General features: G+C 46.0%; 1 protein-coding gene across 3 annotated transcripts in view; it reads right to left on the reverse strand.

Moving 5' to 3' along the window:
* Nucleotides 1–24,206, reverse strand: part of RECK (reversion inducing cysteine rich protein with kazal motifs) — a gene marked incomplete at its 3' end in the record, with an annotated part of 1,214,950 nt that overhangs the window by 277,919 nt on the left and 912,825 nt on the right. For 2 of the 3 annotated variants that reach the window (XM_082258598.1, XM_082258597.1), the window contains exon 14: nucleotides 8,014–8,196. In XM_082258598.1, coding sequence (XP_082114724.1) covers nucleotides 8,014–8,196 — 183 coding nt within the window. Of the gene's footprint in view, nucleotides 1–8,007; nucleotides 8,197–24,206 lie in introns of all 3 variants that reach the window. The other variant, XM_082258599.1, reaches the window with a different exon arrangement.

A 24,206-nucleotide genomic window follows, 5' to 3' on the forward strand; every position in this document is an offset into this window, starting at 1 on the left:
CTCTTCCGGACCATAACCCTTCCATTTGATGAGAAACTGTAGCTGGTTGCCTCTCTTTCGACAGTCCACCACAGCCTCAACCTCATACTCCACATCTCCATCCACGATCACAGGTTCTGGGGTACCTGAACTTCTACCAGGGAAGTCATCGGGGATCACGGGCTTCAGTAAGGAAACATGAAATATGGGATGGATCCGAAGGGTATCGGGTAGGGATAGTTCATAGGACACATCATTGAGTTTCCTTTTAACTGGAAATGGACCAATAAATCTGGGAGCCAGTTTCTTGGACGGACAGGCTAGGCGGAGATTAGCCGTGGAAAGCCAGACCCGATCGTCAGGTTGAAGAATCAACTCTCCCTTCTTTCTCTTGTCGAAGATCCTTTTGGATGCAGCTTGGGCCTTGGCTAAGGTCTCCCGCAGAAGGTTATTATTCCGGGAAAAGAAGTTGACGGTGTCTTGGACTGCAGGAACTCCGGATTCACATGGAATATCTGGTAAGAAGGAGGGATGAAATCCGTAATTAGCGAAGAAGGGAGATTGGCCAGTAACAGAGTGCTTGGAATTGTTGTAGGAGAATTCTGCAAATGGTAACAGGGCTACCCAGTCGTCCTGGACAAAGGTGGTAAAGCACCGCAGGTACTGCTCCAGGGTTTGGTTTGTCCTCTCAGTTTGTCCGTTGGTCTGTGGGTGGTAGGCTGAGGACATAGACAACTCGATCTTTAACAGTTTACATAAAGCCTTCCAGAAGCGGGACGTAAATTGTACCCCTTTGTCAGAGATGATGTTCCTGGGAATCCCATGGAGTCTTATGATCTCCCTAATGAAGATCTCTGCAGTTTCCCTTGCAGAGGGAGTACCCTTGAGGGGCAAAAAATGGGCCATTTTAGAGAGTCGATCTACCACCAAAAAAATGGCAGAGCATCCCGCAGAAGGTGGAAGTTCCACAATGAAATCCATGGCAATTGTTTGCCAGGGCCGATCAGGGATGGGAAGAGGTCTGAGAAGGCCCCATGCGTTACTTCTGGCAGTTTTACACCGGGAACAGGTGGTACAGGAGAGTACATAACTCTCTTCCACTCATCGCCTTCTCGAATACGGACTAAGTTGTAGGCCCCGCGGAGATCCAACTTAGTGAACAGGACAGCAGATCTGAGCCGCTGAAAGAGCTCGGGAACCAGAGGGAGAGGGTAGCGGTTCTTAATGGTAACTTTATTCAAGTCTCTGTAATCGATACAAGGTCGAAGGGAGTGATCCTTCTTTTCTACAAAAAAGATACCTGCCCCTGCCGGAGAGGTGGAAGGAAGGATAAACCCCTTCTTCAGACTTTCGTCCACATAGTCCTTTAAAACGTCCAGCTCACGTTCAGATAGTGGGTAAATTCGGCCAAATGGGATCTCGGCTCCCGGGAGCAAGTCAATAGGGCAATCATATGAACGGTGAGGAGGTAAGGTCTCCGCTCCCCGCTTACTGAAAACATCCAGGAAGTCGTGATATGCCTTGGGTACAACAGAACGTAAATCAGGCTCAGATTCGAGACAGAACAGAGTTTGGGGGGACTTGGATGGAGAGGGTAGACAGGAGTCCCTGCAGTAAGGAGACGGGAACTGGACGGCTCCTGTGATCCAGTTGATTTGCGGGTTGTGTGCCTGCAACCATGGCAATCCCAGGATAATGGGAAAAAAGGGAGATGCGATGACATCCAAACGTATCAATTCCTTATGGCCAGATGGAGAGACCATTGGAAGAGGAAGGGTTTCTTGGGTCACGGGTCCAGACTTGATGTGGGAGCCATCGGCCAGGAAGATAGTGAGGTCCTGGGTCTTGGTCTGGAGAGGTATGCCTTGCTGCCCTGCAAAGGAACGGTCAATGAAACAACTGCAGGCTCCCGAGTCAATGATTGCTGTAACCTGGACGGGTCCTTCTGGTAGCTGCAAAGACACAGGAAAGGCTAAGTGGGAGGTAGAGGTAACTGATGCCACACAACTGGAGGGCGAGACTGGCAAAGACTTATGGTGTTTCGATGGGCAGGAGCGCACATAATGGCCAGCTTCTCCACAATACAGGCAAAGATTACCCAGCTGGCGGCGACGTCTCTCCTCCGGAGACAAGACAGGCCGCATGACCCCAAGTTGCGTGGGTTCAGGAGCATCAGGCATTGCTCCGGCAGGAGCAGGGCTGGGAGAGACTGCCCCAGTGGAAGGGAAGTGTACAGGAGGTGCTCCTCGTGGCAACATCCAGGCTGGCCGAAACTGCTGCGTTGATCGTTCCGCCCGGCGTTCTCGGAGCCGAAGGTCGATTTGAATGGCCTGGGAGATCAAATCCTCTAGTGCGTCGGGATGCCCACCCGGGCCAATTCGTCCTTCAGTGCTTCGGACAAGCCTAGATGGAACTGGTACCGGAGTGCAGCCTCGTTCCAGGAAGTGTCGGAACTCAGGCGACGGAAGTCCGTGACATAGTCTTCTACGGGTCTGCGCCCCTGCTGGAGAACGTGCAGCGCAGCTTCTGCGGTGGAAGATCGCTGTGGATCATCATAGAGTTGGGCCATAGCCTCAAAAAATGACAATAGAGAGTTCAAATGGGGACTACCCTCTTCAAGGAGCCGATGGGCCCAGGACTGGGGTCCGCATAGTAGCAATGAAATAACAAACCCCACCTTGGTGGCCTCCAGGGAGAAGGTTCGGGGTTGCAAGGAGAAGTATAGCTGGCAGGCATTGCGAAACGCTCGGAATTTACCCCGATCTCCGGAATATTTTCCAGGGGTAGGGACCCGAGGTTCTGGTGGCAGCATCACTACTGTGGGGCTGGAGGCCGGTGCTGCGGCTGCGGCAGCAGAGGAGGGAGCAGATGGCGCAGTGGAATCTGCCGGGAGGGTTACAGATCGCAATCGTCCCTCTGTGTATAGCCATCCTGAAGCATCCTCACGGCTTGAGACAGGGCTGCTAGGTGTTGGCAGATCTCCTCTAATGGTGAAGCCTCTCTTGCAGGTTCCGACATGGCTGTCTTGTACTGTTAGGGTGCTGGTGGTAACCTGGCGACAGAGATAGGCCCCGATGTCCGCTAGAGGGCGGAGCTTGGACGGAACCCCCAAGGTAAGTGACACAGGCTAGCCTGAGGTGCGGAGTCTAAGTATCCACCGGTTTTCACCAGGGCCTCTAGTGGTGAGGATGGACTTCGCTGCGTGTGGATACCAGGTCGCGGTCCTCAGGGTCGCCCCACCAAGGGAGAACCGATCAAGGTCCGAAGGCGGGTAAACAGACAAGGGAGATCTGAGAGAATGGTCAAACAAGCCGGGGTCAGGATGGGCAGCAGACGAGCGGAGTCAGGAACAAGCCAAAAGGTCAACAGGAAATCAGCAGCAAACAGGTCACAGGTTCAGGAACAATGGCAGGAGCTGAAGACAAGACAGCACCGAACCTGTGTGCTGATCCAGCTTAAATAGTGCTCTTTCTTGATGAGAGGGGTGGAGCCGGAATAGCCTGTGAGTCTTAACTCATCCTCTGCCAGAACCTTCCGGACAGGTTCCTAACATCAGGTATCATGTCACATTCAATGAGTGTGGGAAGTTCTATGTGTATTTGCCTATCAATAGACGGAACAGTGAAGTTGGATGCCATACGTCCTGTTTTTTCCATAATGCCTGAACATGTTTTTAGAGTGTAGGAAAGTGTTTCACCACTAATGTTAAACATATCAAAGAACTCTGATTTGGCTAATGACCGAATACTTTGATCATCTAACACTGCATACATTTTCACTGCACACTCAGGTTTGTTAGAGGGATACACAGTCACTAAACAAATCTTGGAACATGATCTGGGCCTTGTCCCTTGCGCGCATACCTCTGTACTCTTGGATACAATAGTGGATGGGGTAGCTTCAGCTTTCTCCCCGCCTTGCTCTTTTCCAGTTATAAGAGTCTCTGCTGCCCAGAGGGCTGGACCTGGATGCAATGCTGAGATATGCTGGTCACTGTTACATTCTCTGCATCTTATGTTAGCTTTGCAATCTTTAGCAAAATGTTTGGTGGATGCACAGCATTTGAAGCACATACCATTTTCTTTCAGGTAAGCTTTCCGTTCATCAATGTGCTTGCTTCTCAACCCACTGCACTTTGACAGTGGGTGTGGTTTATTATGAATTGGACATGGAGTGTCTGGTTCCATGGATTTCTTTTCATGGCTGCTTACTTGTGGAGTCGAATTAGTGGATGACACCTCCGTCTTTCTGACTGACACTGATGGTCTGTTGTCGTACCTTGCTCCGGTCTTCCCTGTATTTGCTGTAATTTGGTTTCTGCGTGTTGAGAATGTGAAGCTCAAATCAATTCTAGTCTTGGCTTGGTTGACAATAAATCCAGTGAAGAAACTGAATGGTGGGAAAGAGACATGATGATCTTTATACTTGGAGCCTTTTCTTGCAAACTATATGGGAGCATTTCAATTATTGGTTTAATCCCACGAGCTGTGTCCAGGTATGCCAGTCCCGGCAAGTAGCCTCCAGACTTGGCTGCATCTACTTCCAACAACATGTCACCAAGTTCTCTTAACTTTAGATTGTCTTTGTTAGAGATTCTGGGGAAATTTTCTAGTTTCTTTAACAGAGCATTTTCAATGACTTCAGGGCTGCCATAACAGTCTTCTAATCTCTGCCATACCATTTAAACTCATGCAATTGGATTTTTAACAGACCTGAACTGATCTGATTCTTTTGGCCTGTTGAGATGACTCTGGCCCAAGCCACTTTGTCAGCAAATCTAGCTCTTCTCTGCATGTAAGATTGAGATCTCTGGTTATGCCCTGGAATGATGTTTTCCATGCCCAATAGTTCTCTGGGTGATCATCAAATGTTAGCAGCCCTGTACTCACTAACTCTCGACGAATAAGGTGCTTTGCTAGATCAGTGGTCTCTGAAGTTCCTAATGTGCCATCTCTAAAAGAGGATGCACGATAATCCATGTTATGGGATGGATGTTGTACATTTGCATAATCTCTGCTTTCTTGGATGCGCACCTTGGTGCTGGGACATTGTCAGTATAGGTGTGCAATTCAGGCACATTTGGAGTGGATTGAAGCTTTGGAGTTGTGCTGGAGATAGGAACAAACTCTGTTATATTTTGTTCCAGAGCATGATTGTGAACATACTCATAAGTCCTTTGTACTGGATCATAAGTAACTATCTCTGCAAACTCTTGAAGCGAGTCCTCTTGTAAAACAGCTGCAGTTTCATATACTGCAGCTTATGCAGATGCTGCTACTGCTGCCCTTTGACTCTGTAGCACATGCATATTAGCTTCCAACTCTGCTTTCTGCTTCATCAACTCTGCTTCTTTTTCTGCATAATAGACTTCTGCTCGCGCTGCTTCTGCCTTTGCTCTTGCTCTTAGCGCTGCAGAACTCACTGACGATCTGCTGGAGCACACAGAATCTCTGGAGCCAGAAACCTGAGATCTGGTCTTCAAGGTTAAAGGAGTAATTTTAATACTCTTATCTGAATTCATGGTGATAAATTTAAAGTGGATCGGAATCGGACACAGCTAGTTCACCTTGGGGGTGTCCATTCCTGGGGTGCCTCGTCTAGATATATTTTTGCATCCTCCCCACTGCCCCTTTCACAAGCTTATAGGTAGTTTGTACAGGGTACATCCCCCCTCTTTGTTACGTTTCTCTCTATACCCCACTTAAGAGGGCTTCTGCTCCGTGTGGAAGCCCTCTTATACATACCACTTACTCGTTTTGGCTAATATAGCTTGGGCACATGCCTGTGTTACTTTTGTACACCATTGTACTGTACCTTTCATTTGATATGGTTTAGTTCCCCCTGTTCTAATTTTGCATATTATGTTTATTTTAATTGTTTTACTGACAACGGGATATGGGTGCAATGTACGATGCTTTCTGTTGTGCAATGTTGTATCACCTTGTATCATTTCACCTTGCCATCTCGCTGCTTGTTGTTGTTGTTCTCTTTCTATTTTTCAATAAAACGTTTAAAAAAAAAAAAAATTTAAAGTGGATGCCTTAACTTCAAATGTAGCTCTTCTGACTTTGCCTGTTATACGTATGCCTTTTACTGTGCTGTCCTACTATCCCTTAGCGGACAGCCAGTTATCAAAACAGACAGAAATAGCGTTGTGTTTTATTCCAAAACTGAATTTACTTCTATCAATAGTTCTGTAAAAGGCATTTGTGTATCTAGGGGCAAATATGGAGATCTTCACTTGTCTGCATCAGAACTAAAATGGCTTCTGTATCTGAGGTAAAATCGTTATGTGGTAACCAAGGTGAAAACTTTATGTTGTTCAAAAAGAAACTTTATTAACAAAAGGCAAGCCTTTCTGTTTCTTCCTGTGAGGAACTGAACTGCAATTGCAACAGGCTACCACCAGGTGTTCTCAAAATGAAAATATAATAGACAATTCTATAATAGACAGCACAACCTATGTGTATTGCGGTGCGGAGTCAATATCATTTTGATATCTGTCTTTATGAAGTGATACACGCTCATGTCTTTCTACTGTGCTTGATCACCATAGTGGAAACCACATGGCTTTTTCCCTGCAGCTAGCCTCATGGGGGAAAAGTAGTATAATCCAATTCGGCATTGTTCTCTGAAGCTTTGCAAAATGGGATTCATGCCAGTAGTTGTGGTGGGAACAAATGAAGTTTGATCAGAGCAACGTTCACGGTTCTACACGCTGGTTTCATTGTGTAGTTTTAGGCGGGAAGTTTTGCACACTGTTCTGCTCATTCACGATCGTGTACTCCCCTTTCTATTGTACATTTGAATGTATACAAGTGTGTCATTGGCTGATTCTTTGTAACTTGTGCCATGTGACAGTACATTTAGAACTGATTGGCTGATGTAGTATAGCCATCACTTCCTTTTGAGTGTCCCTTTGTCTCATAAATAAATGGAGCTCCCTGTCTTAGACAGCACATTCTTGTGAGCATCTAAGGTGATAGCAGCCTTTGTCTGTATTCCTGGGTACTGCTCTATTACCTTATACAAAAAAGCTGAGAGCTTTTTAGCACAACGGGATTAATTGCGCTTGGCGTACATTCATATCTAAAAGTGCACTTATTAGCGCAACAAGTTATTTGTGCATCAAGTGTACATTCATTTCCAAGACACATTTTAGGGAATGTAGCATGATAAGGTTCGGGGGGGGGGGCTCTCACTGATCCCCCCCCTTTCCTGGTCTGCTAGGCTGCATGCTCATATAAGGATCAGGTACGGATTTGGGGAAGACCCCACGACCTTTTTTTTTTACATTTTGGCCTGGGGCTCCCCTTAAAATCTATACCAGACCTGAAGGTCCTGGTATAAATTGGGGGGGAACCCACACTCTATGAATTGATGTATTGTTTCATTTTGTATTTATTTATTTTTGTTCATTCGTTTTTTCACAAACACACATTACTATGTATTTTCAATAACACACAGTCACACTTTGGATTGGATATACTCTGAACACATCTGTGGGATGGATATATTGTTTTACATTGGGCTTATTCTATTTTCCCTACACATTTTTGGTCATTTATGAATTCTTCACATAGCACAACTTTTCTTAAGACAATTCTTTTGTCTACATTTAGCACCTTAACAACCAGCTATTCTTTACACGGAATTCATAATTTTTCAACCAATCCGAATCGCTCCAAAAATTTAGAATTAGTTAGAAAATTTACAAACAAAATGAAATTCAACGAAAAAAAAAAAACACATGTCTAGTTACCATTTACTGCCCCTAACATTCTGTTACTGTACTGTAAACAACTAGCAGTTCTGTTACTCTGTAGAGTACATTTATTTGTTACAATGCGTCTATACTTTTCACTATATCTGTTGCTGCTTTATTGGATTAATATATATATATATATATATATATATATATATATACACACACACAATATACACACACACACACACACACAGTATATACAAATAGATATATACACACACAGTAAATTAGCCAAGAGTTTGTCAATTGGCTGTATATACACATACTTTTGCTCTGTCCTCCAACAATGCATGACTTCTGTAGGTCGACACAATGCAGTTCCATACAGTTTTCAAGAGTTCCACTTTGCCCACAAGTACATATTTTATAACAGCCTACTTCTCCTGATGGTACTTGAATGAGAGTTCCCTGCCGTACAAGAAAGTCAGATGCTTCTCCCAGTTTGCAGCCTATTGTAATTAGAGATACAAAAAAAACAAACACAATTTTATATAGGTAAATATATTTGTGAAAAAGTAGGCATATATGACATTTTTATTTTGCAGTTCATAAATGTATTCCAGTGGCTTTCAGTCCTATCACAAGTTCTTGGGTTTGCAGACTGCAAACCCACCCAATATTAACGATAATACTTCCTCCAAATACAATCAACATAAATAAATGATAAAACACAATAATACAATACATGGCATGAAATGGGCGTGGCACTTTATTGGTTTATTTATAAATATTAACAAAACAAGAAATAATTTTCTTATTGAAAACACATCTCCATAAATTAGATGTATATAAACCATGTTTGCTCAGTTGACAGAACTCAAGCATAAATATTCTTATCAGAATTTACAAAACGTTCCCCCCTAGAAATCCAAGGTTACAAAAACCACATAAAGTACCTGCGACAGTGTGGGAGGAAGGGAAACTCTTCTCCCAGAAGCTGACCGAGTGCCAAATTACGATTTTGATTATGAAATTATGATAGGCGGCACTGATAGGCACTGATATGTGGCGCTGATAGGTAGCACAGATATGCAGCATTGGTGGGCACTGATAGGCGGCACTGCTGGGCACTGATAGGCGGCACTGACGGGCACAGATAGGTGGCACTGACGGGCACAGATAGGTGGCACTGACGGGCACAGATAGGTGGCACTGATTGGCACTAATGGGCACTGATAGGCGGCACTGGTGGGCACTGACGGGCGGCGCTGATGGGCACTAATGGGCACTGATAGGCGGCACTGGTGGGCAATAATGGGCACTGATGGGCAACACTGAAAGATGGCAATGATGGGCACTGGTGGGCAGCAATGATACTGGAGGGCACTGGCGCGCAGCACTGATAGGGAGGGCAATGGGGGGCTCCCTGAGCCCTGATTGCCATCCCTGGTGGCCATAGTGGGCATCCCTGGGGTCATAGGTGGGCATCCCTGGGGGTCATGGATGGGCATCCCTGGTGGTTCTAGTGGCACCCCCCCCCCCGAGGGTCTGCACTGGTAATCAATGATCTGATTACCAGTGCCGACCCCCCCCTGTCAGGGGAGCCGCCGATCGGCGCTCCTTTACTCGTGCCGGTCAGGCACGAACTAAGGAAAGCCGATCAATGGATGTTCCTGTTTACTATGTGACCAGCCATGATTGGACACCTCGCATCACCGATCGCCGCTCTGTGCGCCCCCGGGGGGCGCGCAGAGCTGTATTATCCTGCCGCCGTCATATGACGTCTGATCAGGATAATACAACCACATTCCTGCCGTCAATCTGTTATAGGGCGGGCGGGCAGTGGTTAATCCCTCAGCTCCTTATATATGATCCTGGGAAATTCCAGAAAGATCTATGAATTCCCTTTGGCTGGAATAACACCTCAGCTCTTACATTCCAAATATGTAAAGGGACAGTATACCCAAAATTTACCATATCACCAAATGTTAGTTAAAAACATTTTAAAAAGGGAGGGGGGGGAGGTTTGGGCCTCAATCCTATGAAAGCAGGCCCAAAGTGTTGTGCCCTACTTTAACATGCTCAAATATCAATACATTTAAACAGCTGGAACCATTCATTGTAGTTCAAACCCCTGATACATATTTGGATAAATCAAACCATACCAATATAAAAATGGGTTAAATGTTACATTGTGATTGATATAAAAAAGAAATAGAGGTTGATCACTTAACAAAGTGAATATTCACTTTGTAAAGTTAATGTTCGTAAATAAAACAATGTTCGCTTTAAATATCCAATCATGTTGTAGCAATTTTTTGTTTAAATTTCCCTTGTACATCGGTTCACCTTATTTACCAATACTTATTTTGTCCAAAACTCATGAAAAGCTAAGTCCCCGTTCACACTGGGGCGACCTGTGAAGCGACCTGGCCGCCTCACAGGTCGCCGTAGGTCACCTTCCATAGGGAAGCTGCGGACCCGTTCTAATAGGAGCGACACAAGTCGCTCCGACTTAGAAAAAGGGTCCGGAGCTTCTTTGGAGCGACCCAGAGCGACCGTCATAGACTTCAATGTTATGAAGTCCGTGCCGGCCGCTCCGAGGTCGTGGCGCGCTGCTCGCACCGCGACCTCGGAGGTCGCCCCGGGAAGTCGGATCGCCCCAGTGTGAACGGGGCCTAAAAGTACATAGGAAAAAATAACATTAGGCAGGTTAAAGTGATTATAAAGCTGTTACATAGTTAGTCAGGCTGAAAAAATATTCAAGTCTATCTGGCTCAACCAATAAAAAAGCTTTATTTTTTTTTAAATAAAATAATAAACAGGTCATACTTACTAGCTCTGTGCAATGGTTTTGCACAGAGCAGCCCCGATCCCCTTCTTTTGGGGTTCCCTGCCAGTGTTCCTGGCTCCTGCCCTTCAGTGAGTGCTCAACATAAAAAGGTGCCTTATATGGGGAACTAGTGCAGGTCTAAATCTGTGTGAGGAGAGAGAGAGAGATGTTACTCTCATGCCCAATGCTGGATCGAGATCAGGATCAGGTAAGTATAGGAGATCAGGCTGGGGGTGGATCCTCTGGCACAGAAAGTTGGAACAGAATGTATAGACTGCACCAAGGTAAAAAACCTTAAGGCTTTAGAACCTCATAAATGTAGTGATTATAAACGGTCACCTTGTAAAACAAGCCATTCAGTTTAAAGAAATAAAAATATAGATGAAAAAAATAAAATAAAATGCAAAACATTTTGTATAGATATAAAAAAAAACAATATAAATACAGTTTTTCTTTTATAAGTGATCCCTCTGTTATCAGCTGCATAAGGGCTTTTGGGTGTAGATCGGAGTGAAATGAGGTGTCTTACACAACTGATGCCATCAGGGAAGCCACCCCTTCATAACTGATGTTAGAAAGATGCGTTGATTCTTGTCTCCTGATGTCCACTGCCTGGAGGAAATCTCTCTGGAAGGGTCGCATCCACCATAATGCCCATTTCATCATGGGAGCTGTGGCTACCAACATCTCAATGACTCTCAGGCACTGACGGGCAGTGAGATGATGGGCAGAGAGAGTGAGAGAGAAATCCTGTCTCAGATTACTGGAATTTTCTCTTCGGGCAGAGAGATAGTGCCTGTCACTGTATTGAACTGAGCCCCGAGAAAACCGAGGGACTGTGTGGGTACCAGATGACTTTTTTTCATATTCAGAATCCAGCTGAACTCCTGGAGAACAGTGATGGCTTGACCCATGTGCTCGAGGAGTTGGGACCTGTCTTGAGATAGGAGAAGCAGGTCGTCTAGGTAGTGATGAAGCCAGATACCCCTGACCCTTATCAAGGCTACTACCGCCAACAAGACTTTGGAAAATGTGGTCGGCAATGTTGAAAGCCCAAAGGGGAGACAGGTAAACTGAAGGTGAGTCTGACCGACAGCAAAGCGGAGGAACCAGTGGAAACTTCTTGTAACAGGAACATGAAAGTAGGCGTCCTTCAGATCTCCTGGTTGGACCGATTGCTGAATAGTTAACAGTGTTTCCATTTTGAACTTTTCTCTGCTGATAAACTGCTTCAGATGCGTAAGATCTATGACAGGCCACCAGGCGCCTTTCTTCTTCTGAACCATGAAGAGAGGTGAGTAGATTCCTTGCCCCCTTTCGGTGTCTGGGACAGGAACCGTGGTGCCCTGAGCTATCTGTGATTCCATGTAGGAAAGAAGAGTCTGTATTTTTTTCTGCCGACGATGGAATTGAAGCGGGGACGAACCTGAGCCTGAGGGTGCTGCTGAAGGTTCAGGATTGCCCCAGAGAGACCTTACTGATGATCCAGGAGTCCCAGACTGAGGCCGCCCAGACATGTCGAAAGTGAAGGAGGCGAGCCCCCACCCGACATGTCTGAGCGGGCCCAATGTCAAAAGGACTTGGTGGCCTTCCGATCACCAGACAAATTACCCCTAGGGGCCTTCCGGAAAGAGGACCATCTAGACTTCCAGCTTCTCCCAACTTCTTTGCCCTGATTGTAGCTGCGTGCCTCCCTGGCACGATACACATTTTGCCTCTTTGGATAAGCCCTTTCTGAATTATCTGGCGCCTGTTCTGGGGAAGGAACCCCGACCTACCACCCGTGGACCGGGTTATAGCATTATCCAGTTTGTTCCTGAAGAGAGAGGAACCTTTAAAAAACCAGGGCCGAAGCCAAAGGGCTCCCTTTGCTGCGAAGGAGGATAACATAGCCCAAGCCAGAAGGTGGATAATGTCAATGGACGCTTCACCCAAAAAGGCCAACGCCATCTTCAACTTCATAGGGGAGCATTTGGCCACCTCTTCCGAGATGCTTCTGAGGGTCTCATCCATGCCGTCAGCCCATATCTCCATTGATTTGGACATTGCAGCCAGGGCTAAGGCCGGCTTGCAGGCCATGCCCGCTGTAACATAGACATGTTTAAGATCCAAACCAAACCTTCTTTCCAGAGGATTCTTAAAAGATACTGCATCTTCCAACGGAAGGGTCACATGCCTAATGAGCCTCATCACAGCCGCATCCTCCAGAGATGGGGATTCTGAGTGTTTCACCTCATCCTCCTTAAAGGGATAAAGCTTCAACATTTTGGAGAGCATGGAATTCTTCCTCTACACCTTGCTCTATTCATCTGTAATACTCTCACCCAATTCTCCCAAGAATGGAAAATTCAGATGACCCTTACTCAGCTGCTTGAAGAACTTTGTCTGCTTAGGAGGAGAGATTGTTGGATTTTCCCAATCCAGAGCTTCCCTAACATCCCTTACCAGAGGGGGAGCAAGGTCAATATTATAGCCCAGACAGAGATCATCTGCTTCCGAATCGCTCTCCGAAAGGAAGACGGAAGGACAGCTTTGCTGGGAGGACTCCAAGAAATCCTGGCCTAGAGCCTCCCTCCCAGGAGAGCGTGGTGGATTTAAGGTGGTACCTTGGTGGCTAACTCCTAATTCAGTCAGGGAATCCTTAAGGACACACCTCACCATGGACTCCAATTGTTGATCCATGCTCCCACTTGCCGCCTGGGCATAGCAACGGTCACAGGAGGACTTTCCGTCTGGGACGTGGAAATCACATCCCCAGCATTTCTTCTCACGAGGATGATCAGGGTGACAAGAGAACCTGGGACCTGGGCGGGGAGGCTGGGTCCTTAATAAGGCGCTTTGAGCTGGAAGGGGATCTGCGCCTGGACGTAGAGGAAAAATGCGACTTTGAGTGTCGTCCTTCCTTTTGTGCACTGCGCTGCGGTTCAGCCCCCCCCCCCACAGCTTGCACCCAGGGAGGGACTCCCCTAACAAGTACCTGCTACGAGAGGGCTGGCCACAGGGGGGGCAGAGACAATGCCATCCTTAGGGCTGAAACTGCAGACACTGGAAAAAAAACAGTAATAGCAATTAAGCCAAAAGTCCTGCCAGTGATAAAAGGGGGCTAAAGCCTACAGAACCAGCCACCTACCTAAAGGTAGCACTCCTGCCTACCAGGAGCTTTCCTCTTTCAAAAATGGCACCCCGTGACATCACCGCCGACCTCGTCACACTGCACATGCGAATACCCTCACCCAGCCGGACCGTGCACGCGCAACTAAGCTTCAGCCTTAGCACTTGGTGCCCGAGGCACGGCCTGGAACGCAGGTGCCGAGGCTGGAATACACTGTGGAACGCAGAACGCCACCAGGAAGAAACTCACATCAGACACAGAGAGACACGGTAAGAAGAAAGCTAGGCCATACTTGCCACACAGATCTTCAGGCCAGGCACGGTACTGCACACATTGGACTTTGGGCAATACAGGGCCACCCGCAGCAGCTGGGCCTTTGGCCAACAACATGCGCTCACCGGCAAAGGTTTCTTCAATTGCCCTCTCCATACCTTGCTAAAGGCATGGGCTTAGTGGAGGTACAGCGACCCGACATTCCACAGCCGCTCCATGATAGACCCTAACTTGTACTCCAAAGGTAGGAAAGCACCCTCTAGGTGCTCTGGAGGAGGACAAAAAATGAAACATTGATGCTGAAAGGGAGCAAAGATTTATGGGAGTGGGGTCCTATAGGGTAGGAGTGGAGGCGGGGCTATACCCTAACGTATGCTGCCATGGAGTCTGTCACAAAATATATTTTTTTAAAACTAGAGTTTAGTGTCAATTTAATGCCTTTTGTTTTAGATCTAAAACCTTTTTTGCTGTGGGGAAAATATCAATGATTCTTTGGCTTAAAAAGGTCGGCTTCCATTTCCACCAGCCCCTCTAACAGTCACAATGGTCCTTTGGCCCCAACCTACCCCCATGCCCCCCCTCCAGGGGTTAGGTAGGAGCTGGCTTTGCCACTTGCTCCAGTAAGGTGGGGGGGGGTGGATGCGGTTGTTGCTGACCCGGCTGTCCGGATCGACACAGGGGTCTTTGAGCAAGTTCCCGGCCCCCTGGGGGTTAGTGACTGGGGCAGGGATGTCCTTTGTGCTCCCTGCAGATGTTTCTTCATCTGCGGGTCTGCACCTCACATGCCTGGGTCGGGACGAAAATTTATTCCGCGGCCTATTCGCGGCTGTCCGGGTACCTGAACCGAGGTGACCTATATGAGGTGCCTGACAAAGCTGACCGGCGGATGCCTCCCGCGGCCAGATTGGGCCAAAAATTTAGGCCGCGGCTTGTGGCTTACTCGCAGCTGACAGAGCTGGCTGTCTGAGTGACTGACCAAGCTGTCCGGGCGACTGTCCAGGCTGTCTGAGCTTCTAACCAAGCTGTCCGAGCTGCTGATCAAGCTGACAGAGCTGATGGCGGACCCGCGACCGGCTTTGTGGCTTACTCACGGCTGGCTGTCCGAGCTGCTGAACGTGCTGTGCCTGGACGTAGATGAAGAATGCGACTTTGAGTGTCGATCTTCCTTTTGTGCATTGCGCTGCGGAATGCTGACCAAGCTGTTTGAGCTGCTGACCAGGGTGATAGAGCAGAGGATGGGCATCTGCCCTACCCCCCTCCCCTCAGGGGGGTGGACATATGGACTGCCTAGAGCCCCCCTGAACCCGGGGGCACCGTGGGGGCATTTTTGTGTGGGGGTTCTCTGCCTGAGCGTCTGTCATGGCGGGCCCCCGCTTCCCCTTTATAGGGGGCTATGTCCTTTTATGTCATTTATGGTGGGCAACCCTTAGGTCTAATAGGGATCCCTTTGTGGAACTTTATCCAGTGTCTCCTTGCGAGACTGTGGTCAGCGACCTCCCCTGCTTGTTATGTTCTCAGGGTGAACTTAGCATATAGCGACTTTACTGGGTCTGCGTCCATGCACTTCGGGTGCTCTGCAATGAGGATATCTCCTTTTTTTACTGCACATGCACAGGTGCTGGTGGATGCACTGATTGTATCGGTGCAGAAAATTTTCCCATGGGAAGCACCGGTCCCCTCGGGGCCCGCAGATTCCCTAAAGGCAGCAAAGGTACTCCCTTTTCCCGCCTACTGTGACAAAATTGTCGCGAGTCAGTGGAGTTGTTCTAAACGCAGTACTGGTAACCACGCATGGTGTAGCTAAAAAGATGTTCTGCGGACAAGGCTTATAAAAAGGCTCTATCAGATCTCCCCTTCATGGGGGACCGCCGTTTTGGGTCTTTGTTGAATGAACTTATCAAAGGACTCACAGGTGGGAAGAGTACTCTTCTTCCTCTATCCGCTAAGGGCAAGTCACCGCGTAATAGACAGGGCCCTTATTTTTCAGCACACAGGCGGCCCCTTCGTGCCTTCGGCATGCAGGAGAAAGGGCCTAAGCCATTTAGGTCAACGCAGGAGAACAGGCCCCTCCAGATCTCCAGCCAAATCTCCGTCTGCATGAAGGGATGCCATCACCCGTATCTGGGGAGGGGGACATCTTCTTTTTCTGTCCGGAACCAGTGCTCTCCTTGATTCAGAACAAATGGGCTCACGTGCTGCTCCTATCGGGTCACAAGATCGAATTCAGGTCCCGACCGTCGGACAGATTATTCCTATCCAATCTCCGCCTATCTTCAGATCAGTTAAGGGAACTACGAGGGTGGAACAAGATCTGCTGTAGCAAGGGTGATTGTGCCGGTTCCCTCTTGAAAACTCTTTCAAGGGTTTTATTCACACCAGTTTACTGTTCCCAGGTAAGAAGGGAAAGTGCGTCCAATTCTGGATCTCAAGGCTCTGAATCGCTTTGTGCGGGTACAGAGGTTTCGAATGGAGTCCATTCGCACGGTAGTGGCATTCCTACACCAAGGGGACTTTTTGGCCTCTATCGATATCGAGGACGCATATCTGCACATCCCTATTTATGCTGGACACCAGCGTTTTCTTTGCTTCGCTGTAGGAGAAGAACATTATCAATTTGTTGTGTTACCTTTTGGTCTTGCCTGCACCGCCAGAGTCTTCACCAATGTGTTGGCTCCGGTATTGGAATTATTGTTACAGCGGGGGATTGCGGTACTAGGGTACTGGGACAATCTCCTCTTAAGAGCAGACTCCCACTCAGTTCTGGTGGGCGATCTGTCAATCACTGTACGGACTCTGCAAGAGTTCGGTTGGACCATCAATTTCAGAAAATCTGCTCTGGTCCCAGCCTCCAAAATAGTTTATCTGGGACTGACTCTGGACTCAGCCTCTGTGAGGGTGTTTCTTCCCCCGGAAAAGCTGCAAAAATTGCAGAGGGCAACTCGGTTGCTGTTATCCAGCACTCTGTTCTCATTATGGACTTGCATGCGAGCTCTAGGCCTTTGGGGCGGTTCCGTTTGCTCAGTTCCACAAGACACCTTTGCAAAGGGGTATTCTTGTTAAGTGAAACAAGGATCCAAAATCTTTGGACAATCTGATTCGGTTGAGTCAAAACGCAAGAGTGCTCTTCCTTGGCCCTGCATCATGGCAAGTCCTTCCCTCTATTGTATTGGACTGTGGTATCCTTGGATGCCAGTCTGTCTGGCTGGGGGGTGTGAGTACTTGAAAAGCATTGTGTCCAGGGGACCTGGACTCTGAAAGAGTCCAGACTTCCAATCAATATTGTGGGCAGAAAATTTTGTTCCAGGCCTCTCTGCGTGCATATACCCGGAGTGGAGAATTGGCAGGCGGATTGCTTGAGTCGTTAGGTGTTGGATCAGGGGTGAATGGTCCCTGCACTCAGACGCGTTTCACCTGTTGTGTGTCCGGTGGGGGACACCCAATGTAGACATGTTCATTTCTTGGCTCAACGAGAAGGTATAAAGGTTTGTAGCCAGGTCTCGGGATCCTCTGGCCAACGCCACAGATGCACTGGTGGCTCCTTGGGGTCAGTATCGGCTGATCTATGCATTTCCTCCGCTGAAACTTCTGCCAAGGCTTCTGCACTGAATAGAAGAGGAAGGGATTCTGGTCATTCTGGTGGCCCCAGACTGGCCTCGCCGATCTTGGTATGCAGATCTGATAAGGTTGGTCGCCGATGCTCCATGGAGACTTCTCCAGGGAAGATCTGTTGTCTCAAGGGCTGATCTTCCATCCTGCTTTACAGTCGCTGGTTTTAACGGCATGGCTGTTGAAAGCCCGGTATTGAAGGATAGGGGTCTTTCTGACTCGGTGATTCCTACACTGTTGAAGGCTAGAAAATCTACCTCCAGGAAGATTTATCATCGTACGTCTCATGGTTTGAACTGATTAAGGTGCATCCACACTCCTTTTCAGTGGCTAGGATATTGGCTTTCCTCCAAAGAGGGGTTGATCAGCGGTTGGCCTTGGTACTATTGAAGGCCAGGTGTCGGCTTTGGGGGTGTATTTTCAATGCCCTTTATCTATGCATTCTTAAGTATCTGAATTGGTGGCGCTGTCCTGCCGTTCTCCTTCTCTGGTGGTCCACAGAGATTAAGTGGTACTTCAACCTAATCAGTCCTTTCTTCCTAAGGTGGTTTCTGATTTCCATTCAATGAAGACATTGTGCTGCCTTCACTCTGTCCTAAGGCCAAGCATCCCAAAGAAATTGTCTTGCATTCTTTGGCTGTGGTCTTTCAGATAATCAGACTCTACTTTTGCCCTTACGGAAGGACCTCTGAAGGGATTGGCTGCGTCTGCTTTGACCATATCCAGATGGATCAGGCAGACGATGGTACAGGCGTATTCACTTAAGAGTCAGGTTCCACCTTTCCCTGTGAAGGCGCATTCGCTAGGGTGCTGAGTGCCTCTTGGGCCTTTCGTCATCATGCGCCAGTAATACAAGTTTGCAAGGCAGCAACTTGGTCGTTTGTGCACACGTTCTCTAAATTCTACAAAAGTAGATGTGTTGGCATCCTCTGATGTTTCTTTTTGCCACAAGGTTTTGCAGGCTGCTGTTTAAAAAAGCATTTTTTTCTTTTTGAGGTTGATGTTTTTTCTAGGTGAGCTCCAGTTGTTCCTGGTTGAGCTCCATGTTACCTGTTTGGTTAAGTTTAGCCTTTGGGGTATTTCTCTGTGTTGTTTTCCCACCCCTCATGCAAATACTGCTTTGGGACGTTCCAATGGTTAAGAAGAATATGGTGCTGCATCTGTCAATGAACGATAGAGAAAACTGGATTTTTGACTTACCGAAAAAATCCTTTTCTCTGAAGTTTATTGACAGACGCAGTACCCACCCCTCTATTTCTGAATGGGTTGAGTTTTTTTACATCTGACACTGATTGCAACAAAACTGAATCCTATAGCAGGGTGAGTGGGTGTATGCCTTCAGGGACTGTCCCATAGGCGTGGTAAAGTTTTTTCTTGCCTAGTGTCCTACTCCTGTAGGGGGCAGCATAACCCAATGGTTAAGAAGAATATGGAGCTGCGTCTGTCAATGAACTTCAGAGAAAAGGATTTTACGGTAAGTCAAAAATCCATTTTTTTATTCTATTTTGTTCTAATTTTCTAATGGTCAGACAGTCAGTATCAATAGCTTAAGGCTACAGCAGCATTTAAATGGAAAACAATTTGAATTCAAATGCACTTGAGTTCAAATACCGATTCAATAACTTTTTGAATTTTTTTCTACAGTAAAGCAGTCAGTTTTTTTTAAAAAATTGTTGAATTTATCGAATTCAAATACGAAACTAACTAACTCGAATTTCCAAAACGACTGAAACTAATGTAACAAATTAACTAAATAGTTAAACATATATATTATATTATATATTTATATAATATAAATATAATTAAAAATAACTAAACTAATTTATTTAACCACTTAAGCCCCGGAAAATTTTACCCCCTTCCTGACCAGGCCCTATTTTGCGATTCGGCACTGCATGACTTTAACGGACAATTGCTCGGTTGTGCGACGCTGTACCTAAACTAATTTGACGTCCTTTTTTTCCCACAAACAGAGCTTTCTTTTGGAGGTATTTGATCACCTGTGCGATTTTTTGATCATGCGCTATAACCAAAAAAAGAGCGTAAATTTTGAAAAAATAACAATATTTTTTTATATGAAATTCCCCAAAAAAATTTAAAAATCAAAATTTTTTAACATTTTAGGCCAAGTTTTTTCTGCTACATATGTTTGGTAAAAAAAAAAAAAAAAAAAAAAATCGCAAAAAGCGTATTTTGATTGGTTTGCGCAATTGTTATTGCGTTTACTAACTATGGGAAAGATTTTTGTAATTTTTGTTGTTTTTTTTTTAACGAGTAATGGCGGCGATCTGCGATTTTTTTTGCGGGACTGCGACACTGCGGAGGACAGATCGGACCCTTGATTGACATTTTTGACACTTTTGGGGATACCAGTGACATTACTACAGTAATCAGTGCTATAGATATGCACTGTTACTGTAAAAATGACACTGGCAGGGAAGGGGTAAATTTTTTTAGAGAAGGAGGAGTTAAGTGTGTCCCTAGGGGCGTGTTTCAAACTGTGCAGGGATGTGGCTGTTCATGTAACAGCAGAGATCAATGGTCCTACATAGCAGGACCGTTTGATCTCTGCTGTTACACAAGGGAGAATGACAGGCGGCTGTGTTTACATTAGCCGCCTGCCTTTCTCCCTCTGTAACTGACGATCGTGAGTGACCGGCGGACATCGGGTCCGCCGGTCACTCTGGCGGAGGTGTCCGTGAACGAGCGGGGGCGGGAGCTCGCCCCCTATTGGCTCACAGGCTAGTGACGTACCGGTACGTCACTTTGCCTGCACGGGGCTGACTGCCGCAGTATATGTACTTGCGGCGTTCAGCAAGTGGTTAAATACCGAATCATACAAATTTTTTCGTCCTGCACATGTCTACTGTCAAAGTTACAAAATTGTGTTCGGGCATTAACATTTGTTTAACCTTCTGTCTCAAAGGGGTTAAAATACTAGTCTTCCATTCCCTAATTCTGCGCACACTTTCCTGCATTAAAGTTCTAGTTTGCCTCACCTGCTAGTTGCCTGTAACCACTGAGGGGAAGCAGGTAATGAATAACCTCACCCCCTGACTACACACCGCTGTTTAGGGGCAGTTCAGTACAGCTCAAATTTTCACTACTGTGGGGCGTCCAAAATGCACCTTTGCCTGTGTAGACAAAAATTCCTTGCACCGAACCTACAAGTACATTTATGATTTACCAAAGAGATGTCCACTATAAAAAAGTATGCACACTTTTTTAATACTTTTTCCATTGCTGTCTGCAGACTAACATCCATACATGGAGCAGTGGGATCATTTTGATATTTGGTTTGCTGGATAGACTTAGTGTAGGTCGGAGGGCACTAGTAAATGTGAGTTTGCATTTTATATACTTTTTATACTGTAAAATGTTTATGGAATAAACATGCTGTGCAATGATAGCATCTTTTTTATTTTATGAATATTCGTGAGAGGAGTGGAGAGCAATATAATGTATATTTTTCCTAGATAAGCTAAGGAGATAAATAATACATTGAGTATCATAGTGGATCCAACATCCCTGGTAGATTGGATAATTATGCTTTATATTGGAGGAGCTCTGATGAGTGAGTAGATTTGTCGGTGGTGGATATTGTCAAAGAGGTGTGGATTAGTGTACACAGCACTGAACTGGAATTTGAAATCACAGAGGAGTCATCACAGATAGTGATGGACGAACATCAGCCAGGGCGGTTCGCGAACGTCAGTCACAAATTTTCTCAAATGTCCGCGAACTGCGAGTTCGCGGCGGGCCCCATTGACTTTAATGGGAGGCAAACTTTAAAAACCTTTAGGTCATATTTGTAGCCACAAAAGACGTACTAGCTGTGCACAAATAGTCCCAGCACATGGACAATGTCATAACAGAAGTATTGTAATTGAAAAAGTTGCCCTAATTTTTTTTTTTACAGCAAAAATATATATTTTTTTTCATAAATAAGCCAGAACTGACAGCAGCCGGTAAATACATTGTCTAATACATTTAGGGTCCATTCTCACATCTGTAAAATGGGTCCGCATCTATTCCACAATTTGCCGGAACCTTTACAGACCCATTGTTTTTCATTTCCAGTCTGAAAAATTAGGCATTCACAGGATAAAGAAGTGTCGGCCATTCCAGGCCCCAAAAATTAGCCCACATGCGTTTACCTGACAGCTAAGAACGTAGTATTCTGTGGCTGAAGGTACATTAGGCATTCACAGGATACAGAAGTGAGTGTCGGCCAGTATTGGCCCCAAAAATTAGCCCACACGGGTTTACCTGACAGCAAAGAATGTAGTATTCTGTGGCTGAAGGTACATTGGGCATTCAAAGGATACAGAAGTAAGTGTCGGCCAGTATAGGCCCCAAAAATTAGCTCACATGGGTTTAACTGACAGCAAAGAACTTAGTATTTGATGGCTAGAGGTACAGTAGGCGTTCACAGGATACAGAAGTGTTGGCCTGTATAGGCCCCAAAAATTAGCCCACATGGGTTTAACTGATAGCAAAGAACGTAGTTTATTAGATGGCTGGAGGTACAGTAGGCATTCACACAGTATACAGAAGTGTCGGCCTGCATAGGCTGCAAAAATTAGCTCACATGGGTTGAACTGACAGCAAAGAACATAGTATTTGATGGCTAGAGGTACAGTAGGCATTCACCGTATATAGAAGTAAGTGTTGGCCTGTATAGGCTCCAAAAATTAGCTCACATGGGTTGAACTGACAGCAAGGAACGTAGTATTTGATGGCTGGAGGTACAGTAGGCATTCAAAGTATACAGAAGTAAGTGTCGGCCTGTATAGGCTCCAAAAAATTAGCTCATATGGGTTGAACTGACAGCAAAAAATGTAGTATTTGATGGCTAGAGGTACAGTAGGCATTCACAGTATACAGAAGTAAGTGTCGGCCTGTATAGGCTCCAAAAATTAGCTCACATGGGTTGAACTGACAGCAAAGAACGTAGTATTTGATGGCTAGAGGTACAGTAGGCATTCACACAGTATACAGAAGTGTCGGCCTGTATAGGCTCCAAAAATTAACTCACATGGGTTGAACTGACAGCAAAGAATGTAGTATTTGATGGCTAAAGGTACAGTAGGCATTCACAGTATACAGACGTAAGTGTCGGCCTGTATAGGCTCCAAAAATTAGCTCACACAGGTTGAACTGACAGCAAAGAACGTAGTATTTGATGGCTAGAGGTACAGTAGGCATTCACAGTATACAAACGTAAGTGTCGGCCTGTATAGGCTCCAAAAATTAGCTCACACGGGTTGAACTGACAGCAAAGAACGTAGTATTTGATGGCTAGAGGTACAGTAGGCATTCACAGTATATAGAAGTAAGTGTCGGCCTGTATAGGTTCCAAAAATGAGCTCACATGGGTTGAACTGAAAGCAAAGAAGGTAGTATTTGATGGCTAGAGGTACAGTAGGCATTCACAGTATACAGAAGTAAGTGTAGGCCTGTATAGGCCCCAAAAATTAGCTCACATGGGTTTAACTGACAGCAAAGAACGTGGTGTATTTGATGGCTAGAGGTACATTAGGCATTCACAGGATACAAAAGTAAGTGTCTGCCTGTATAGGCTCCAAAAATTAGCTCACATGGGTTGAACTGACAGCAAAGAATGTAGTATTTGATGGCTGCAGGTACAGTAGGCATTCACAGTATACAAAAGTAAGTGTCGGCCTGTAAAAGTTCCAAAAATTAGCTCAGATGGGTTGAACTGACAGCAAAGAACGTAGTATTTGATGGATAGAGGTAAAGTAGGTATTCACAGTATACAGAAGTAAGTGTCGGCCTGTATAGGCCCCAAAAAATAGCTCACATGGGTTTAACAGACAGCAAAGAACGTAGTGTATTTGATGGCTAGAGGTACATTAGGCATTCACAGGATACAGAAGTAAGTGTCGGCCTGTATAAGCCCCAAACATTAGCTCACATGGGTTTAACTGACAGCAAAGAACGTAGTATTTTATGGCTAGAGGTACATTAGGCATTCACACAGTATACAGAAGTGTCGGCCTGTATAGGCTGCAAAAATTAGCTCACATGGGTTGAACTGACAGCAAAGAACGTAGTATTTGATGGCTAGAGGTACAGTAGGCATTCACAGTATACAGAAGTAAGCGTCGGCCTGTATAGGCTCCAAAAATTAGCTCACATGGGTTGAACTGACAGCAAAGAACGTAGTATTTGATGGCTGGAGGTACAGTAGGCATTCATAGTATACAGAAGTAAGTGTCGGCCTGTATAGGCTGCAAAAATTAGCTCACATGGGTTAAACTGACAGCAAAGAACGTAGTATTTGATGGCTAGAGGTACAGTAGGCATTCACAGTATACAGAAGTGTCGGCCTGTTTAGGCTCAAAAAATTAGCTCACATGGGTTTAACTGACAGCAAAGAACATAGTATTTGATGGCTAGAGGTACAGTAGGCATTCACAGTATACAGAAGTAAGTGTCGGCCTGTATAGGCTCCAAATATTAGCTCACATGGGTTTAACTGACAGCAAAGAACGCAGTATTTGATGGATAGAGGTAAATTAGGCATTCACTGGATACAGAAGTAAGTGTCGGCCTGTATAATCCCCAAAAATTAGCTGACATGGGTTTAACTGACAGCCAAGAACATAGTATTTGATGGCTAGAGGTACAATAGGAATTCACAGTATACAGAAGTAAGTGTCGGCCTGTAT

The sequence above is a fragment of the Pelophylax lessonae genome (assembly GCF_965119305.1).
Source record: "Pelophylax lessonae genome assembly, chromosome: 5".
In the NCBI taxonomy this organism is placed as follows: domain Eukaryota; kingdom Metazoa; phylum Chordata; class Amphibia; order Anura; family Ranidae; genus Pelophylax; species Pelophylax lessonae.